At 40.6% G+C, this 21583-nt stretch overlaps 1 protein-coding gene across 1 annotated transcript in view; it reads right to left on the bottom strand.

The window, feature by feature from the left end:
- Positions 1-2596: 2596 nt before the first annotated feature.
- spon1b (spondin 1b) overlaps positions 2597-21583 on the bottom strand; it is a 117842-nt gene continuing 98855 nt past the window's right edge. The window contains exons 9-16 of the mRNA XM_083972808.1: positions 19111-19251; positions 18111-18186; positions 14550-14732; positions 8459-8629; positions 6989-7156; positions 6447-6605; positions 4484-4771; positions 2597-3487 (exon numbers count right to left, since the gene is read on the bottom strand). Of these exons, the coding sequence (XP_083828934.1) occupies positions 3318-3487; positions 4484-4771; positions 6447-6605; positions 6989-7156; positions 8459-8629; positions 14550-14732; positions 18111-18186; positions 19111-19251 (1356 nt within the window). The 3' untranslated portion in view covers positions 2597-3317. The remainder of the gene's footprint in view (positions 3488-4483; positions 4772-6446; positions 6606-6988; positions 7157-8458; positions 8630-14549; positions 14733-18110; positions 18187-19110; positions 19252-21583) is intronic.

The raw sequence follows: 21583 nt of genomic DNA, 5'->3' as shown, positions 1-21583 counted from the left end.
AGTGGAGTCAACTTGTGAGTACAAGAGGAAGTTATTACCCAAACTAATAATGTGTATATCTTTATCTATATACACACACATTGAGGCCAGTGACTTAAATATTTATATAGGCCTATATACAGTTTTATCAGAGCACCTTTTACCCGTCTTAAATTTACCCTTATATTTTGTCTTCAATCCTCTTGGTGCAGATTCCCACAGAACAAAGATAATATTATCTTTTAATTACAATGTTTTTCTATAAAATACTTTCCTTAACTTTATTAAAAACCAACACGAGGGGGCGGTGCGTGGCGCAGTGGGTAGAGCGGCCGTCCCATGTAGAGGCTACAGTCCTCGCCGCAGGCGTCCCCGGTTCGAATCCCGCGTCGGGCAGACCTTTCCTGCGTGTCATTCCCCCTCTCTCTGCCTCCCCATTTCCTGTCTATCTCTACTGTCATCACTATCAAAATAAAAAAAAATAAAAAAAAAAAAAGCAAAAAAAAAAAAAAAAAACCAACATGAGGAACAGTTTTCTCTCTTTAACACGTGATGGTATTGGTTACAGAGGAGATGATTGTTAATTATAGTGAATAAGATATTCTATGGTTTATACGTTATAGATTCTGCATGAAGCATGATACTGTATCATCCAAACAAAGATAGAATCAGATATAAATTAAGTTTATAACGTATTCTCATAAAAATAAGAATAACAAAGTGAAGTATGGTATTCAGCTGTAACTCTAGGACTCTGAATAGATCATTAAACTTTATCAAGACCAGCTCAAGGGTTTTCACATTTACATTTTTTTATTGTAAAGGTGGTTTCTTACAAAATAGTCACATGATACAGAAGCAAAGAAATAAAAAAAAGACAAGAGAAAGAGTGAAGACAATTAAAAGAACAAAAAAAAAACGAAAAACAAATATAATCTACAGGAAACCTATGGAGGACTTTGGTGACGATGTTCTTAGTAAAACAGAAACAAAACTGCAACATTATCTACTAAGTGATAATAAAAAATATTTCACCCATCACTGTCATCGTGGAGACGCAAGAGGAAAACAAAGCGCATTAAAAAAACAAAAAAAACAATAAGTGGAAATAAAATGTTTAATCCAAGGCCCCCCCCTTCTCAAAAAACAAAACAAAACAAAACAAAGCCAGTCCGACACCGAGGCTCCGTCTGTGGGTGTGTTTCTCGGATCCAGTCATTGATCTGTTTTACGACATCAACATCTACAGCTGATCGATCGATCGTCATGTCCAACCAGTGATCGTTTGTACACATGCTTAAAGTAAAAAGATCTTCTGACAGAGAGCGAGAGCTATCGCAGGTTCAATGCTACATCAGCTGAAACGACAGATAAACAGCAGTACAGTATATAAAGACTAGTTTTAACAGTATAAAACATCTCCATTTAAATGTATCTGTTTATTAAGGGAAAGTGTTTTTTTTTTTTTTTAGTAATTACATAGTAGTGTTGGTTAGATAGTAGGTATACAGTACATCCATAAGACTTTAGAGACATGAGCATCTGTGTCCTGCAAAAAAAAAAAGGGTAAAAGAAAAGAAATAAATCCAACTTTAGTTTATTTTATATTCACGATGACTTCCTGGGAAAGTTTCATTTCTACGGCAGAAAATTAACAGTGTTTATTCTAATTTTCTGGTGAATTTGTTCGACCGGTTTGTTTGGCGGCAGAACAGTGAGTCCTCTCTGTGGTGAAGAGAAAAATACTTTAGAGCGATCACTGCTTTATAGTTTGATTTAAAGTCTCTTTACACTTTAAATCTGCTGCAGTTCAGAAGTGAAACACGGTGGTGACGCGTTGAGTTTCAATCATCCAGCAGAATATAAAACAGCTCAAATGAGAGATTAATACACTGATGATGCTTTTAAGGTGTTTGAAGTCTGAAGATCTGACCTGGAGACAGTGTTTTAGATACAATCGAATGTCTATTTTGATGTTTGCTTCATTCATGTACACTGTTGCTCATAAAGTTGGAATAATTTGGTTTTCAGACACATTCCTCTTTTTATTCCGATTGATACACATCAGTAATCGCCTTTGATCAGGTGCAGTGATCACAAACTGAGTCCCAGTTACCGGTTTTGAGAAGATAAACACATTATCTATCAAGAATAAATCACATTGTCACAATCATTTCATTAGAAGATGTTTGTGTGGCTTTTTAAAAGTGTTTAAAAGTCACTCTCCTGGTGTTTAAGTCCATTTTGCCAATGATGCTACTCAAATCCAGGACTTTAGACATCATTTTAAATTGTGTATTTCTAGTTAAAGTTGCAGTAAAGCAACAATATGTCTGTCTCAATGTCTCGCTAGTGTCTCTTCTTGGACGTCTTCTCCTTGGTTTAATAACGTGTCTTTGCTTCCTATTTCATATCTGCGCCCACTTTCTTGTTACTGGTGCTTTAACAATCCTCATCCATCTCTAACTCAGTGTGAAACCTGCAGGTTGTGGAGCAACAGCAAAGACAGAGGGATGATGATTTTTTTTCTTTTCCTTTATTCTGACCTTTACCTTAATGTTGTTTCTCCCCGGAGTCGGAGCTGATTTAAGTTTTCTAACGTTTTTTTTGGGGGGGGGGGAACAAAAGCAGTTTAACACCACAGACTGTTGCGTGACTTCCTGTTGTGTGTGTGTGTGGTTCATTTGAAGCAGGTTTGCTGTAAATCTCAGTGCACAAAGGTGGATATGGGATTTACACACCACAAAACTACACTTCCATCTTTCCTCCGGTCAAAACATCTGCATTATTTTAAGTTACAGATTATTCGGCTCCTCGAACGCACCAGGAGTTTTACTGTTTAAAGTTCAGCATCATTAATGAAGTTTAATGAATGGGGCAGATTTCCTGTTTGTGTTTTTGGAGCTGATTTTGATGAGAGTTCCCAGGAAACATCTGGATTTGACCATAAGGAACAAGAAAGAGAGCAACAAAGATTTTTCTTTTTCTTTTTTTTGTTGCAGGACACAGATAAAACACTCTCTAGTACTTCCATTGTGGTCTAAAGTAAAAGTCAGCCCTGTTAACTAAATGTCTACAATGGCTTCACTAAACAGCGCATCACCATCTTCATCATTATCATTATTATTATCATCATCACCTTCTCTTCCTCCTCCTCCTACTTACCAGACCGTTCTTATTTCCTAGTTGTCATCATCTCACCCTCTCCTCTCTGCTCACACACTAATAAACCCCGCCCCCCCTCTTAGATCTTTATCAATTGATCCCATATTTTTCCTCCTATGATCTCGTGTGTGTGTGTGTGTGTGTGAGTTGAACCCTGGGCTCGACGGCGCCCTCTAGCAGGGATGAACGTTGCAGGCACGGATCTCCTTCCGGTCCTTACAGCTGGCGGCCTGCGCAGGCCCCTTCGCCCTTTTCTTCGCCGTCATGAATCGCTCCTGGATCCCCCCGCCACACGGCTTGGTGCAGTCCGTCCAGCTGGTCCACGGCTGCATCCTGCAACCGGCTGCAGGAGAGAGACACAAACACAACACACAACACCACAACAAACATCAGCTCCGGCCTCGTTCAGCTGGATGGATCAGAATAATAATAAACAACCAGAACACAAAGGCTGATTTTACACTGCAGGCCTCGATGCCCAACTCCGATTTGTTCTCATATCTGATATCTGCGTTTATATCTGATATCTGCATTTACACCTGCTTTGTTTTTGTGAAACAACCTGTTGAAGAGGAAATAAGATAGTGACCTTTTTTCGGTCGATTTACTAGGTCACGTTATATTTACATAATAATTATAAACGAAGGTCGGTCTGGTGCTCAGAGTTTATATCATCTTTTATAACATCTAGTCTGTCCTTCCAAAATAAAGTTAGTGAAGTGTCTGCATGGAGCAAACCTGCTGTGAAATGAGCAGCTGACTCCTCTCTTGATTTCTAATCGGCTCGTTTCAGTTTTTGCCGGTAGGAAAACTGGTGAAATCTGGTGTTTTTCTCTCTTTCACACTCCCTCTTGCCCTCGATCCACATAGAAATGAATGTTATATGAAAACAAGAACTAGTGAGGGAGAAAAAACAGATGCGCGGACACCACGAAAATTAAACAGTGTAATAACTTATGTTACAGTGACCACAGCTGGCCACAGCTGGCTCTGGCCGTCCAGGTCAGACCCACATGTCAATCACAGGCTACAGAGGTTCAGTGAAATGTGTGGGCACGTGAATTAATATTATTATTGATGATGTACGACTCGCATTGCCAGGAAAGATCCGATCTGTCTGTTTAGACTACAGACTGTATCGGCAGATCTCTGATTTGTATGTAATTTATTTCCACATATAACAGAGGCCTGAATCCGATCTGACAATATCCGATTCCATGCGTATTTGTCCCGTTTACACGTTCATGTTTCAGACCCGATCTATACCACTTGAGAGGAAAAAAATCAAATTGGGCCACTTGAACCGTGCAGTGTAAAGACGTCCAAAGTGAGCACCGACCTGGCTGTTCCTCCAGCGCTGCGTCTCTGCCTTGTTGTTTACCCCGCCTCCTCCTCTTTCCTCCTCGTTCGCCTCCTCCTCCTCCACCTCCTCCTCCTCCTCTCTCCTCCTTCGTTTTCGTCCGACACTTCCTGATCTTGCACTTCTTCCTCTGGATGGTCTCGGGGCAGCTGCTGCCTCCGAGCTGCGGCTCCAGCTTGATCATGCGGGTTCGGATGGTGTGTCCTTTACCGCACGACTTGTTGCACTCGGACCACTCGCTCCACTCGGAGACCATGCAGTCCACAGCTGGAGGAGGGAGAGGAGAGGACAGATGAGGACGGAGGGATTAACTCCACACTGACTTTTTACTTTGGCTCTTTGCTGAAACTTGCTGTACTTGAATATATTTTCTAAGTATGGGAACTTAACTTGAGTTTTGTTTTTTTTCAAACCTCAGGATTTTACATCATTAGCCTGTTTTTTTAAACAATCCAAGGTGATTTAATTTTGATGCACATAGTTTCATACACTGCATACACAAATCATAACAGGATGGGGTGAAGAGAAGAGCAAGTAAGAAACTTAATAATTAAAGGAACAACAAAGGCAGGACTTTAAAATTAGATCAACAAATAATAAACCTGAAGTGGAGACAAAAGTAAAAAATTTGGATGAGGTTATTCCCACAGGGCCTGTGCGCATCATTATTACATTTCTCTCTTCTGCATTGACCTGAGACGGGTCAACCCAAGTATTGTGTTTTCTTTTTTCATTTGTTTGTTTCCATTTTACTAAAAAACTCTGTGAGCGTTTATGTTTATTCCTCTCACCTACGGCTTCATCATCTTCATGCTAAATGTGCTAAATGTGGAAGTTCAAGTGGTGATACGACAGAGTGACGTTGTGTTTTTGAAACTAAACTCTCCACTTCTTCAGTGTCATTAATTCACAAATCCCAGTTTTCAGACATGATCACAGTGAAGTGTTTACTGGTTTAGTTGTTACATATAAACAGAGTAAAGTGGTAAAGTGAAGGAGGCTGGTTAAATAATGAATGAAAAACACTGTTGTTAGTCAGGACACTGAAGTTAAATCTAGTTTAAAGATTTTGTGTCATTTTTTGGTTTCACAACTTTTCACAGTTCTGGTCGCCCCTATTAATCCTATAACACTAGATTATTTTTTAGATTACTTTATTATTAGCTAGATTTGAAATTACAGTGGTCATAAAGGAGACATGTCAGAGCAAATAGTAACATATTGGAACCACACAACTACTACTACTAATTTATTAAGTTATTGAATGTTTTAATGTGTCTTGTGTATGTTTTTCTTCTTGTTTTTATCATATTTATGTGTATTTGTCATGTGTGCAGTGCTGTTGCAAACCAAATTGCTCTTCTGGGACAATAAAGCCAATCAATCAATACCTAATGTACAGCACTGTGTGGAGAACGATCTGTCTAGCAACCTACTGTAATAAAAAACAATCCAGTACATTGAACACATCAGAAACAGGACACAATGATGCATCTATAAATCCAGCCAATAATACAGGCAGTAAATATTAAATATGACCTTAAAAACTGTGAACATGTGCATATTTTTTTAACTATTTATTATTTAAATGTATTGCTATTGCTCTGCTTTAGTCTCTAATTTGAGTTTTTTTTCCTTTATTTGCTTGTAAAGCATCCTGACTAGTATGAAAGGTGCTATATCAATAAAACTTGACTGACTGATTGATAAACACAGAACTCGACTTGAACTCTACTATCTGAAAAACAAGCAAGTATCATGTTATTAAAGAAAAATAAAAAGTTAAAACTGATGAGAAGGAATGACTGATGATGCTTGTACAGAATTAAACCGATATTTCCAACAATTTCACTTTTGTTGAGAGATTTAGTTTTAGAGGAGTTGGTCAAACCTCAGATCAGATCACAACACAAGGTTGAAGTTGAGTGTGTGAGTCACTTACGACACTCGGGCAGCATGCACTTCTCCGTCTGCTCCAGCTCCTCGCTGCACTCTGCAGGATCAGACTTCAACATCCTCTGACGTGTCCGCATGCCGCGTCCACACGTCACGCTGCACTCGCTCCAGTCCGACCAGGGGGACAGCATGCAGGGGATGGTGTCTGCACAAACACACACACACACACACACACATCGGTACAAGTTACAGTTTACACTTACCTCACCTTTATCAATAGGACAATTTAAAACCATAACTACATCTTATTTTACCTCGAACTGCTCCTGCTTTTAACTACACTTATGTTTCAATTTATCCTTGTCACCTTTAACTTACGGTATTCTGTTATGCTTTTGTATGTGTCAAATGTTTTATCTTTTGTCCTTATATGTTTTGTGTTTCATCTCGGCTATATTGTAAATGAGGTTGCTCCTCAATATATCTCCGAGTTTAAATAAAGGTTATGAGTGAATGAATGAGGTTCACAAACACACATTTGAAGAGCAGATCACAGACATGTAAACTGAATAAATGAAGTGAACTCACGACACTCCGGCATCATGCACTTCTCCACCTCGGCCACCTCGGTTTTACACATTGATCCGTCGATCGGAGGCATCTTCACCATGCGCTCCCGTCTCCTCATCCCCAGACCACAGGTGACGCTGCAGGGGTCCCACTCCCCCCACTCCGTCACCACACAGCTGCTGGGGGCTGTGGGACCGACACAGGGGCCGTTAATGTAAAGTTCACAACACAAATGGATCCAGTTCGACCATTAGTGTCAAGTCGACTGATTGATCTTTAGAGAGAGAGATCAATAACATCATGGTCTGCCTTTCTTTCTTTCTTTCTTTCTTTCTTTCTTTCTTTCTTTCTTTCTTTCTTTCTTTCTTTCTAGGCCAAGCATGTGATCTTTTATACTTTTGAATTTGTTATTATTTTTCATTAATATTATACCAGTGGTATTTTTTATATATAGTCCCTAAAATCAAGTCAATTTTTGTTGTTTTATGTTTTCTATCAATCACTTATAAACTCTTTAATCTGCATTTTCACTTGATTGAAAGTCTATATGAATAAAGATTGGTAGATTTCTCTCTTCTACATCACAGAATTGATGATATGAAAAAGAAAAAAGATAACTTACTAAGTGTATGTACACATTATTTTATGATAAAACAGTGTGTAAAGTTTAGCCCTCCTGTTGTCCTCCTGGAAGGAAGGAAGGAAGGAAGGAAGGAAGGAAGGAAGGAAGGAAGGAAGGAAGGAAGGAAGGAAGGAAGGAAGGAAGGAAGGAAGGAAGGAAGGAAGGACGAAGGGAAAGAAGGGAAAGAAGGGAGGACAAAGGGAAAGATGGGAGGAAAGAATGAAGGGAAAAGGAAGGAAAGATAGAAGGAGGGAGGGAACAGATTGGGTCAATTGGGTCAAAAAGGAAGGAAGAAGAAGTAAGGATGAAGGGAAGGAAGGAAGGAAGGAAGGAAGGAAGGAAGGAAGGAAGGAAGGAAGGAAGGAAGGAAGGAAGGAAGGAAGGAAGGAAGGAAGGAAGGAAGGAAGGAAGGAAGGAAGGAAGGAAGGAAGGAAGGAAGGAAGGAAAAAGGATTGTGGAAAGAAGGAAGGGAGAAAGGAAGGAAAGAAAGAAGGATGGAGGAAGGGAATAGATTGGGTCAATTTGATCCAGAAGGACAACAACAGGGTTAAAATCACTTTTAAACAAACAGAAACTTTAGAAATCAATCTTTTTTCTTTTTTTTTAAATCAAATTTGTATTATGAAATCAATTCTTCAAATATATTTTGGACCAAAACTCTGCAGATGAGTTGAAGCTTCAGATTTGTCACATATTGAACTAGAAGTGACGCTCTGTGTTTAAAATCTAACAGAGGAAACTTGATTAAAATCACTGTAGCTTCATCCACATGACAGAGAAACACTAAGTTAAATCTGTTTGTGCTCCTTTTGACTGTTTTACCTTTTCACTTTGCATTTCACCTCCTCCATCACTAACAGACTCACAGCATTCGTCGTTGACCACGCACTTGTCCGTCTCCTCGGTGTGCAGCTGGCACAGCGAGCCGTCCTCCGGGTACTGTTTGACGTATCGCTCTCTGGACCTCATGCCCATCCCACAGGACACGCTGCAGGACGACCAGCTGATCCACTCCGACATCATGCAGGTCGACGGCTCTGCGGAGAGAAACACAACCAGCTCCACTTAGAAACAGACAAGAAACATCGTTCATGAAATTTAGCGTTTGATTTATATAAACAGGAAAAAAGTTCAGTTTGTTCTCTAGTTGTTTTTTCATCATTTGCAGGTGCAGTTACGTTGTTTCCATTTCTCATTGTAAACAAAACAAAAATAGGTCCACGGCTGCAGATGAGCATTTTTCTTAATGATTAATAGTACACAAACAAGCTGGTCAAGGTTCGGTCCAATGCTTTTGTCTGACACAGCAAAAAGTTCTGGATCAGGTTCATCGCTCCAAATACACGAGGTGGTTGATACACACAGATGCCAAATATTGATCTTCAAGACAAATGTAAGTTTTTAGCGCTAGAATACCAGAGTGTTGATCATTTGTTGAACTGATTTAAGTGACATGAACAGACTGAAAACCTGATCTGATTAAATAAAACACGTTATACAGTAGCAACGTTTTTTTAGCAGCTGCGAAGAGAAATAGCAGTAGTAGGATATCAAACATGAAAATGAAGCACACCTCAAAAGATCGACAGGTGCATCGGAGAGGACAGAAGCACAAAACACGTTCAAAAGAGAAAACTTTTGCACACTGTTTTCCCTTGCATCAGGTTTATTACACAACGTTTTTGTCTAGAAGACTTTCATCAGGTGGTGGTAACAAAATTGCTTCATTGCTGTTTATCAAGTTCCTTTCCCACAATGGCAATGTCATAAGAATTTCATAGTTACACTTAATAAATGAATGTTAAAGGGATAGTTCAACATTTTTGGCAAATTGGCCCATTGCCATAATCCCTATAGTCATAGCAGTAGGTTCGTTACCTTTAATTGTCGGTGCAAGCTATTTTTAGAACGGCGTAGCAGAGCCGCGAGCTGCTCAGAGCTACGCTACGGAGGCTCATGGGATTTCTTGGTTTCCCTCATCAAACTCATCAAATACACAATCCAACAACTCCAAAATGCTCTGGTGGACAAGTTGTGACCTGCACATTCACCACGCTATGAGATAATAACAGAACGTTACCAGACAGAGTTGTTTTAGAGGTAAATTCATGCAAAACCGCTGATGCGCGTTCCTTTCGGGGGCAGTTTTGTTGTATTGTTTGTTATAGTTTTCACTCTGTCTGTGTGAAATGATAAAAAGAGCCACAGTAAAGAGCAAGACGAACGTTTACTACGACTCCTCATCATTTCTGCAAGCAAGGGATTATCTGGTTATACAGTATAGCTGCAGTTCCTGATGTGTAAAAGGGACAAAATAAAGAGACACGTGAGGTGAGAGGTCAAAGCTTCCCACAGTAAAGACGTATGATGTGTCTGGAAATGTAAAATAACTCACAACGCAAGTTTTAAGTGTGTTAAAAATGAAAATTTGATCACAACTTAAGTTAAAACTTCAAGGTTGGACTCCTGCATTCCTACATCCGTCTTCTAGTATCCCCTCATCCCTCCTGATCTGCCAGCTGTGAACCTCCTCTTCCACTCATGGACGGTAAATAAAGATGGATGGAGTCGATGGACGCAGCCTCGGTGACGTCACCTACTGTGGCGTTTGAAGCTCTCCCTGAGCAACAACAACAACAAAGAGGTGCGATTTGTCACTCAGTCCTCTGCACTCTCACTAAACTAAACCAGGATCCTCTCTCTCACAGTCTGTTCAGTCGAAGGTGGCATTTTCCAAAAGGCTCTCCCTCAGAAAACCGCCTCGACTCACTCTTTTTAATAAGTCCGGTTGCCTGAGGGACGGAGCTATTCACAGCTCAGGCCTGAGGGAGTGAAAGTCAATATGAATGATCCCGGCCTGTATCAGCTGGAGAGAGAGAAGTGCAGCGTCTCTGGCTTAACAAGGTCCACTCTGGTGTATTTTATCACTATTAGGCAGCATGGCGGTTCAAGATCCTCCTATCCCTCACTTACAGAGCAGCTCGGAACAAGTCGAACCTCTGCTCGCCGGCGTCTCCTTGAGACTCCTCGACTCAGAGCGGACAGTTTATTAAAAGCGAAACTGTCAGGAGGAGACGGGGAGATGAGAACAGACTTTGTAACTTTGTGCATCGACTTTGTCTAAAAGAATAATAATAATGAATGAGCTTCAAACAACTTACACTGCAAAGACTCAAAATCTTACCAAGAATATTTGTCTCATTTCTAGTCAAAACAAATCTCATTATACTTAAAATAAGACTCATCACATTAAAAAGTAGCTTGTTTGTAGAACCATTTTACTTCTTTCAAGCATATTTTCACTTGAAATAAGTACAAAAATCTCACAGTAGAGCAAGTTTTTCCTTCTTATTACAAAGTTGCTTTCATGGCAGATTTTTCTACTTATTTCAATTGAAAATTAGTTTGAAACAAGTGAAATATGTCTAAAAAAGGGTAATTTTTAGGTGATGAGTATTATTTTAAGTGGAAAGAGATAAGTTTTGACTAAAATTGGGACATTTTGACAAGAAATAAGACAAATATTCTTGGAAAGATTTTGAGTTTTTGCAGTGTAGAAAGGTTTTTTCTTTTTCTTTGACTCACAGCACTTGACTCTCGAACGCACCCCCGCTCTCCAACAGCTCGTACGGGCTGCGGCCTGATAAAGCAGAGCTAAGTGAATCATTAATAAAAGATACAGGTATCTCACAGCTCCGACGACCAAGTCCCCCCCCCCCCCCCCGGGAGAAGCAAAGAGTTTCCCGGGAATATTAATCACCCCTGGCGTCGGTCCGGCCCCCGTGCAGCAGCATGAACCTCACAATTATCAATCTCCCACCGCACACTAACGGAGCGCTAAATGAAAACAGAGGAGAGGTGCTTAGGAACAAAAAGCTATCTGTGTTGCTGTCTGATAATCGATAAGAGGAGCAGCGAGCGGTGCCAGTGTGTGTGTGTGTGTGTGTGTGTGTGTGTGTGTGTGTGTGTGTGTGTGTGTGTGTGAAGCCTCTTTAGCCTCCAACTGCCTGAGCTTCACTTGTCTGATGAGTGGTGGACGTCCTGGGAGCGAGGGAGGGAGGGAGGAGGAAGAAGAGTGAGGAGGGAGAAGACAAGACGCCGACTGTGCTGCCTCTCAGCATTTGTTCCAAACTGACAACTTCACTGGGAATTGGACAAAAGGCAAACTCCTGGGGTTTTGGGCTTGTGTGTGTGTGTGTGTGTGTGTGTGTGTGTGTGTGTGTGTGTGTGTGTGTGTGTGTGTGTGTGTGTGTGTGTGTGTGTGTGTGTGTGTGTGTGTGTGTGTGTGTGTGTGTGTGTGTGTGTGTGTGTGTGTGTGTTGTTGTTGTCTTGCTGGAAAAGAGTAAAAAAAAAAATTGACAACTCTGATAGAAATCAGAAAGAAAAGTTTCCTCTTTGACAGCAACAGAGAGAAACAGGAAGGAGTCGACGCCAATTTACTGAAAAGTAAAAAAGTTCCGTCCGGCTCGGATTAACGTCGACCGTGTTTGTGTTTGTGTTTGTGTTTGTGTTTGTGTTTGTGTTTGTGTTTGTGTGTCTTTTTGCATCTGAATCAATTAGGTGCACAGTCCTGTTATCTTTAACACCAACGACGAGAGCAGCACGGTGCGTCGGTTTTCTCTTTTTAGTCAAAGATAAACACAGTCAAATCCTGGAGGAAGCTTCTGCATCAGCAGCGGCTAATCCACATAATCTTCTGTGTTTCAGTCAAGTAATTAGCGTATCCAATTACTAATGTTTACTGTGTGTGATTAGGGATTATCTTTCCTTTCTGACACACTCTTGTGTTGCTGTATCTACTTCAGATACTGTGTGTGTGTGTGTGGAGGCGTCGCTGTCTTTGCTCTCGATTCAGTCTGATGGTGGAGCCGGCACCTGTTTCCCTTCACTCACACGGCGAACTGAGCCTCACAACAACGACCTCGACTGCCTGTCAGCCAACGGTTGCACAATTAAATTTCTGAGTAAAACAACACCGCCGGGCTGTGAAATATAAATGAGGGAGCAGCTTTGTGTTGCTACCACAGATCCAATTTTAGTCAAAACTAGTCTCAGAAACACCTGAGATATAATCTACTTATTATTTCAGGGCTTCACTGCTCCTCTTTAAAAACTCTGAGAGGACGGATTTAAAGTAATAAAGCAACAGAAAGGGGAGTTGTTACAGCACCACATACACATATAATAGTCCTGAACACAGTGACCATGGGTTTGACTCTGACCCATGATCCTTTGCTGCAGGTTATCTCCCCTCGCTCTCTAAAATTTCCTGTCCGTCTCTCAAACAGTTTCCAACTTCCTGAGCTGGAAATAAGGACCGGACGCTCTCTCCTTTGATTTGACCTGTGACTAATGGAGAAAACCCGGTGCAGCCAGTCGGCCTCGTTCACATTGTCGCTCACGCATCCGAGCACATTAATACTCGTTTTGGTATTTCCTTATGAACTTTTGTGATCTTTTTTTTTTTTTTTGCCGGTGGACGACGCTGGTGGGTCGGCCGTTTTTAAAACTCTAGCAACGTTGAACTCACTTCACATTGGTGTAACATGACGGCCTGAAGGAGAGCAGGCGGATGGAGGGATTTCTTTCTTCATCATACAGTACGGATCGTTCCATCTTAATGGTCTAATCCAGTGGTTCTCAAACTTTTTTTTACATCAACGACCCCTAAACTGACACAAATTAGACCACGGACCCCCTTTGGACAGAATTTAAAAGAAATACACAAATATTTGTCCTGAGACTGAATGACGTTACTTTCTTAGTATAAGTACTGTAGCTACGTACAAATTAGGGCCATTGGCGTAAATCTTTTGAAATTTCTGGAAAAAAGTGGTTACATTTCTCAAAAATAAAGTTAAAAAAAAAACTCAATAAAAAATAAGATGGTAAAATCAATCAAAAAAAGTTTTTAAAATTCTAGAAAAAAATGGTAAAATTTCTCAAAAAGAAAATTAAAAAAAATATAAATAAAAAATAAGCTGGTGAAATAGATTTTTTTTTTTAAAAAGTAAAAATTCTAGAAAAAAGTGATACAATTCTAAAAAAAAAAAAAAAAAAATTTGAAATGTGGTAAAATTTCTCAAAAAAGTAAAAAAAAAAAAAAAAATTCTAGAAAAACCTGGTAAAATGTCTGGTAAAAAAAGTTGGGGACCCCCTTGAACCCTCTCAAGGACCCCTGGGGGTCCCCGCACCCCACTTTGAGAACCACTGGTCTAATCTGTTACATTATGTTTCTCTTTTATAGATTTATATTGAATTAATTCATAAAGATACAGACTAACACGTATCATTTCAAGGAGAGGATCTTCTGGTTTGTTTCGGTTACTGACTTCCTTATGGGACAGTTGACAGCTCTGATCTCTCACTGTCTTATCTGAATAAGAGAAAAAATGGCGCTTCAGCACTGTTATCGTGCTGATGTTTAAACAGGAGCAATGTTTACATCTTAAAGTATGCAAGTTCCCACAATGCTTTGCAGTATCTCTGCTGTTGTTGACAGCAGCTGAGAGTCACTGAAGTAGCTGCAGGATTAACAGGCCGTATAAATGATGTATGTTGATGCTCCTCGCTGAGGGAACGCCTCCTTGTTTGGCCTCGTTCGGAACAAATTAAAGAGTTGTTACGTTCAACTTAATGAGGGAAACAGAGAATTATCTACATTTGCACTTTGGTGATGCGACTGGAAGTGAATCCAAACAACCAAATAAACCTTATCTGTTGAAAAGGAAACTGGCTGAGAAGCTTTTTCTCTTCCATATCCTCCATTATTTATATGTGATACAATAAATTAAGCTCTTCTTAGTCCAATCGCAGATAAACACTGAAGGACGACACCAATCACCCCCTGTGTGTGTGTGTGTGTGTGTGTGTGTGTGTGTGTGTGTGTGTGTGTGTGTGTGTGTGTGTGTGTGTGTGTGTGTGTGTGTGTGTGTGTGTGTGTGTGTGTGTGTTTACCCTCCATGCTGCATCCTGGGCCCATGCAGGGCTGGAAGTCCTGAGTGTGCGGACACGGCACGCTGAGGTCCAGCTGCGCCTTCAGCATCCTCTGCCTCATCCTGCGGCCTTTCTCACACGTGGCGCTGCTGCACGCCGACCACGGAGACCAGGCCGAGTAGATGCACGTCTCCGGTGTGTCGTCTGAGACAGAGACAGAGAGACAGAGATGAAGAAGATGTTACAGGCTCAAGTTGCATTTACAAAATTCACTTTTCTATTGAATTTCAAAATTTGCAGATGGAGGGATGAAGGATGGGGGGCTATATAGCCTGACAAGCCAGACTATATCATTAACATGTATAGTGAAGGCTGTCTTTCAAACTGCCTCTGCACGCAATAGGGTAGCGCTACGACCAATCAGAGCAAAGAGCAGGATGACGTCGGTAGATTAAATTTTTCCCATATCCTGTCGGCAAAACACCAAATACATCCTTCTTCGAAATGAATGACTTCAGTGCAGTTTCTTGGTCAACTTTTAAAGAAAATGACAAGTTTAATTCTTTAAAAGTTGATGCCGATAACGCCGATTCAAACGATTCCTTTTATTGGCCAAAGCCATCTTGTCACGTTTTTCACCGTCGCAAGTATGTCGTCATCGCGTTAAGCACGCCCATCGACTCTCTAAACAGATAGAGCGCTGTAATTGGTGAACACAAACGGTGTTCAAGACTCAAAAAGCTCCTATGGCTCGTTTCTAGACCCACCTACGGAGCAAATATATTTGCTGCCGCTAGGGTGCGTCTAGATTTCTAGGCTAGGGGCTATAGGCTAACACTGATTATCCAGTGTTGTACCCAAAGGTTTTTACTGCAGGTTGATACCACAAGTGACCACAGAGTGACATTTGAGGGAGGGAGGGAGGGAAGAGAGGAGGGAGGGAGGGAGAAAGGGAGCTGGAGAGAATGAGAAGAGTGTGATTTGTGAATGTCGTGTCCAATTATCAGCGGAAGCAGAAGTACAAGAAGTAGCAGGGGGAACCGGCTTCAATTAATAACGCTCTCTCGGGAGTTCGGGGAGGGGGAGAGAAAACGAGAGGAGAAAAGAGCAGAGCAGAGGAAAGGAAAGGAAAGAACGAATATACAATCAGGCCTGAGGGAGCAACCTGAGAAGGTCCAGTTCTCTGGGATAACGTGTAATGTGACAGAGGAGGAGAACGAGGGAAGGAATGAGCTGCAGACGTAGAGAGACGGAGGTGAGAGAAAGCAGCAAAAGCTCCAGGATGGGCTGAGTTAAAGCAGGAGGGAAAGAGAGGAGGAGGAGGAGGAGGAGGAGGAGGAGGAGGAGGAGGAGGAGGAGGAGGAGGAGAGGCAAATGCTCTTGACTGACTGAGGAAGACATTTATTAGGCGGCAGGAGATCCTTGTTAAGAATTCTGCTGCATCGGCAAAAAATCCTGCAAAATACCTCAAGGCCACAGAGACGCACACACACACACACACACACACACAAATCACCAGCGTGCAACAACACAAAGACCGTCACACACACCGTCACACACACAGTCCATCTGCTCAGCCTGAGATCATCACTACACACTATTATTGCATCATTAAATACTTAATTTATAAAAGATTTTCTCCATTTCATTTGTAAATAAATGTTCAACAAGCTCATCTTTAAATATGTTTAATGATTACATTTTCAAACTTTATAAATGGAGTATTATATCGATAACCAACCAGTTATTTAAGAGACATAAGTGGTTCAGAAGATTGTTAATAAACTATTTAGATGAACATATATGCTGCACTGATGATTAAGACATGAACTAATGGTTCATAAATGTTTCATAAACACTTATCAATACTGCAATTCATGATTAATTCAGGCAGTTACTACTTTTTAATTATGTCTTCTACATAACTGGTAAGTAATTGGTATGATATTTAATTTATAAATGCTGAGTATTTCAGTTTAAGTGGAGTTAAACATGTAAATTACATACTTTACTTTAAATGATGAATCAAATATTTATGATTAATAGCGTGTGTAGATGAACTAGTTTGTGCCACATGTGACATAAACAGATGTTTATAACTGGGGACAAACATTTTCATTTGTAATAGTAATGTTATACTTATTTAATCACATAAAAAATGATCAGTTTGGTATTAAAGCTCATGTGTTTTGTGAAATTGATGATGAAGATGTTGAATTTGTGTCGTGTTGGTTCACAGGTGTTTTCTTCAGCTGCAGCATGTGAAGCTCTGAAGGTCAGCCAGCTCCAGCTTCACACTCAACAGTTAACTTCTTTTCTCACTCAGCAATTAGATTAAAAACAATCAAAAAAAAAGTTTGTTCGTGGCGTAACATGTTCCTGAACATATCCATGAAACCATGCTGTGGTTTCCAGGTGTTTCTATACTATCTCTGTAAGGGAAACATCTGCAGAAAACCTAAATCTTTAAAGAGATAGTTCAACATTTTGGCAAATTGGCGCATTGCCATAATCCCTATAGTCATAGCAGTAGGTTCCTTATTTTTATTTGTAGGTGCAAGCTATTTTTTAGAACGGTGGAGCAGAGCTGCTCAGAGCTACGCTACGGAGGCTCATGGGATTTCTTGGTTTCCTTCATCAAACTCATCAAATGCACATTCACCACGCTATGAGATAATAACAGAACATTACCAGACAGAGTTGTTTTAGAGGTAAATTCATGCAAAACAACTGACGCGCATTCCCGTTTTGGCCAGTTTTTCAGCAAGCAGTCTCTGCATTTGCCTCTAAAATAACTTGTAACGTTCTGTTATTATCTCATAGCGTGGTGAATGTGCAGATCACAACTTGTCCACCAGAGCGTTTTGGAGTTGTTGGATTGTGTATTTGATGAGTTTGATGAGGGAAACCAAGAAATACCATGAGCCTCCGTAGCGTAGCTCTGAGCAGCTCGCGGCTCTGCTCCGCCGTTCTACAAACAGCTTGCACCGACAATTAAAGGTAAGGAACCTACTGCTATGACTAAAGCGATCATGGCAATGGGCCAATTTGCCAAAAATATTGAACTATCCCTTTAACATCCATGTGAAAATACAAGGGAAAGAGAAACATATGAAGTTTTTCTGTCCAGAGTGACGGGACCGGAGCTGCATCAGAGAATATAAAGTGTGTTTTCTGAGGACAGGAGCGGCTGCAGCCACAGCTGTGCAGCGGTGGGTCGTCCACCTCCTCTCAGCAGGCCGACGACGAGGCCCTGCCAGATGTGTTTTCTGACTATCTGACCTCCCGTCGCAGACTCAACTTAAACCAGCTGTGTCTTTAATGAGCTCGGTGTGTGTCCTTGAGCATCGCTGGACTCCGAGTCCCTCCAGTCTGTGAGCTACATGACTCGACAGTTTAAGTGAATGTTTAGCAAACACAGCGATCGGTCACAGGTTCAGAGAGTTCACAGAGCATGAAGGAATGTAATATCAGGTAATGACAGGGCTGAGTAATTAGCTAAACACCGCACGGAGCCCATTCAGTTAAACTGTTGTGTGCTGTTTGGACTGATTCCCTGCAGGGCTGCAATCAGGACTGTACCTTCCTCCTTCTCCTCCTGCCCAATGTCAGCCACGATATCGTCGATGGTGTCGGGGACCACGTTGCACTGTTCTCCCTGCACACACACACACACACACAAATAAAACTGTTGTCAAACACACACCAACATTTACTAACATACAAATGAGTTCAAAGGCTTCTTACAAGATGAAGCAAGTGAGTTGTTTGCTCTGAAACAACCAAAACAAAAACATTAAAGAATAATATCAAGGTTCAGTTACTACCTGTTCTCAGGAACTTACTTTGTTAGTAAAACTGTGTTCACATTTACAGCATTGTTACAACAATACGCATACATACTGTACATATACATTATGTATGATTTATATGCACTTAAAGATTATATCAAGGAAAGACGAACAGCAACGGCATAATAAAAGAAAAGAAAACATTAGAAGACAGTAGTTCACAGGTCGACTGGATGAATAACATTTAATGTCCATCCAGCTCAGTTTAGGTGTTTACAAAGACCAGACCTCTTAAAAACATGGGAACATGCATCATTGCTGAGCTGAAAGGAAGTGTAGCTGTGTCTATATTACAGAGAAATTACCTGACGACTGTTTTTGATTTTATAGTTTACAACAGCTTGAATCCAGAAAGCAGCTGTCAAGGACCTACACCAGACCAAAACACTGTGACAAAGGCCATAACATCCTTTTTTGTTTCAGTCAATTGAGATATAGTTGGATAAATCCTGAATACAGCAGTGAGAGAATATGGTTTGATTATTTATGATGTTATATTAAGAAAATATCTTTCCAAAAGTCAACAAAAAGTGGGCAAACCCAGAACATATGGACATGATCTGGCACAGCATTTTGTATAATCTTTACTTTGCTCCAGTTTGCCCTTTTTTTTCTGAAGCTTTCAACCAAATCTCGAAGTCGTCATCAAATCAAAACAATAAAAAAAAAACTTCAGATTATCATTTCCACTGCATTATTATCTCTGAACTCTTACAGAGTACATCTTTTACCTTCCTAGCGATGCGCTCCACCACCAGCTTGGCCATCGGGGTGATCGGCCCTCCCTCGGGGTCGTAGAAGGGGCCCTGTGGGTGGTCCAGGCTGGTCAGAGGTCGGATCTTCTCCTGAGGCAAGGTGGGCTTGTTCGGGGACTGAGAGAGAAAATGCGACAATAGAAGTGATGAGATGTAATAAACAGGTGTTGCTTGAGGTGCAGCTTTAAGTATCTTATATATAAAAAAAAAAGAGCTGATGCCTCTGGAACATTTGTATCCTGGAGTGACCTGTCTGGAGATAAATCATATCTCTGAGCTAAAGGGGACGTCAGATGGACGTGGATTAAACGGCCAGGCGAAGGCGAGCCCGCTGGACTGAACATCTAATTTTCTTTGCTGCTTTATTTGTCTTTTAGTTTTCACAGTCACCGTCTCTCCCCCGGTGGTGGACGTCTCTTTGACTTCTCAATGTGAAGCATAAAGGTGAATTACTTCTTTAATACTCAGGGGAAATGTTCATGTGCAAATAATAAGAAGCTGCAGGTCAAGATCAGGTCGTGATTAGACAGGGGGAAGGAACGGTTCCCATCCAAACACTTCTGTCGTGTGCAAATCATGCACTCTGTGGTCGGTGTCCTTAAGGAAAACATCTGCTCCTGTGTACCGGGTAGGAAAAAGTCTGGATTGTTAAAGGTCGATATAACTAAAGATAACGTGGACTTAGAAAAGGCACATAGTGTATTAACTGGTTGATATCACATGTCACATATATTTTGAGTAATGGTCATTAAATAATCAGATATGGCCAATGGTTAATAGTGGTCAAAAATGCCCTATATATAGCAAAGTTTCAGTTAATTACAGTATAAATTATCTAAGTGTACAATGACGCTAACTTGACTTGGTTAATGAAGTTTTGATGCAAATTAATATGATTAATGAAATTGGGTATTGAATATGCCTGAAGGAAAAGACTCTGAGGGATCGTCAGAGTAAAAAATAAAACAAAGTTAGGGCATGGGAGTTATTTGTGGGACAGGGAATACTAATCCAATAGCAGCATATAGTGGATGTGAAACAGGATTTTAAAACATGAACAACATAAGTCCTCCTGAGACACGGACCAGTGGAGCTGCAGTAATTCAAAGCAGAATTAATGAAAAACTCCACTGGTTTTATTCTCCTTCCTGAGTTTGGTAACTGTCTAAAGAGGCAGCGACAGTGACTGTTTCTCCCATCAGCCATCTGGTCTGCAGCCTCTTTTCTGTTTGATCTCTGTATGCATTATCCATTTAAACACGTCCTTTAATGAGAGATTCGTGGCTTTGTGTTCAGGTGTGTAATATCGTGAGTTTCTACATGTTGTAATGGCTTTAAAAAACTATAGAGAACAAAAAAAAATGGGACAAAAATGAATAATTCTCTTTCTTCTTTCAGGTTAAGTCAACTTTGTTGTTGAAAGTTTTAAACCAACTTTTGATTTAGTTCTTGCAGCAGAGCTGGAAAAGACAAAAGGAAGACATCTTACTAAGAAAGTGTGAGTATGAAGTTCATCTACAGTGCTGTAACGACGTCAACAATTCTCTTTGTAGTCTGCAAGTTTGCTTAAAAGTTTTTCTTCACTGACTTCCCTCACTGTGTTTGATGAGGATTGTGCTTTTCATGCAGTCGAAACTGTCAGGTGTGATCCCGCGGCTCTGCCTGTAGGTGGCAGTCATTTAATGTCTGCTGTGCAGTGTACAGTGAAGACAATGATCTGAGGGTGAACTTTAAAAACTAAATGTTGTATTTTCAGGGGGACACTTTCCAGCGTTAAAAAGGAGAAGAAGCACTTCACAAGCTCAGAGACAGTGAGTTTAAAGATCTCCCAGGGCCGAGGCAACAGCAGCGTGAAGACAGTGCAGCTTACATTGTTATACACTAAGATACGTTACAGTCTAGTCTGTCTCTTTTCAACATGTTCTGCCTCAATTGTTGGCCTAATGATCATAACATTTCATAATTTAGAAGACTAGATCTATACTAAATGTAAATACAGGAGCAAATGTAGGTCAAGGAGCAGAAATAAAGAGACAGTTTGACAATAAAAGGGAGAACAGAAGCTGACAGAGGAGTGGTATTATATAAGTGATGTTTTTTGAGAGATATTTACCACCCCCCTTTCTGCCGGATGAGCTCTTTGTTTATTCATGAGCTTGTAAACTATAAATAAATTGCTGTAGTCTCCAAACAGTTGGTGAATATGGATGAGCACCTTTAATTCCAAGGATGTAGGAAAACTAAAGAAGTCAAACATAGTTGCAGACAGGTGGAGGACGACTGTGCTGCGATGTGGCAGTTTAATATCACCGCTGCTTCCTGCCAACAGCTAGTACAAGGCTGTAAAGCTCATAATAAGATGCAATCTACTTTAACTGTCAGCTAAAGCAATGGATATAATGCAAACAGCTATGCTACACCCCTACACCTTTAAAATGAAGCACATGTG

This window comes from Trachurus trachurus (assembly GCF_905171665.1).
Source record: "Trachurus trachurus genome assembly, chromosome: 6".
Classification (NCBI taxonomy): domain Eukaryota; kingdom Metazoa; phylum Chordata; class Actinopteri; order Carangiformes; family Carangidae; genus Trachurus; species Trachurus trachurus.
This window is presented reverse-complemented; position numbering and strand designations above follow the sequence as displayed.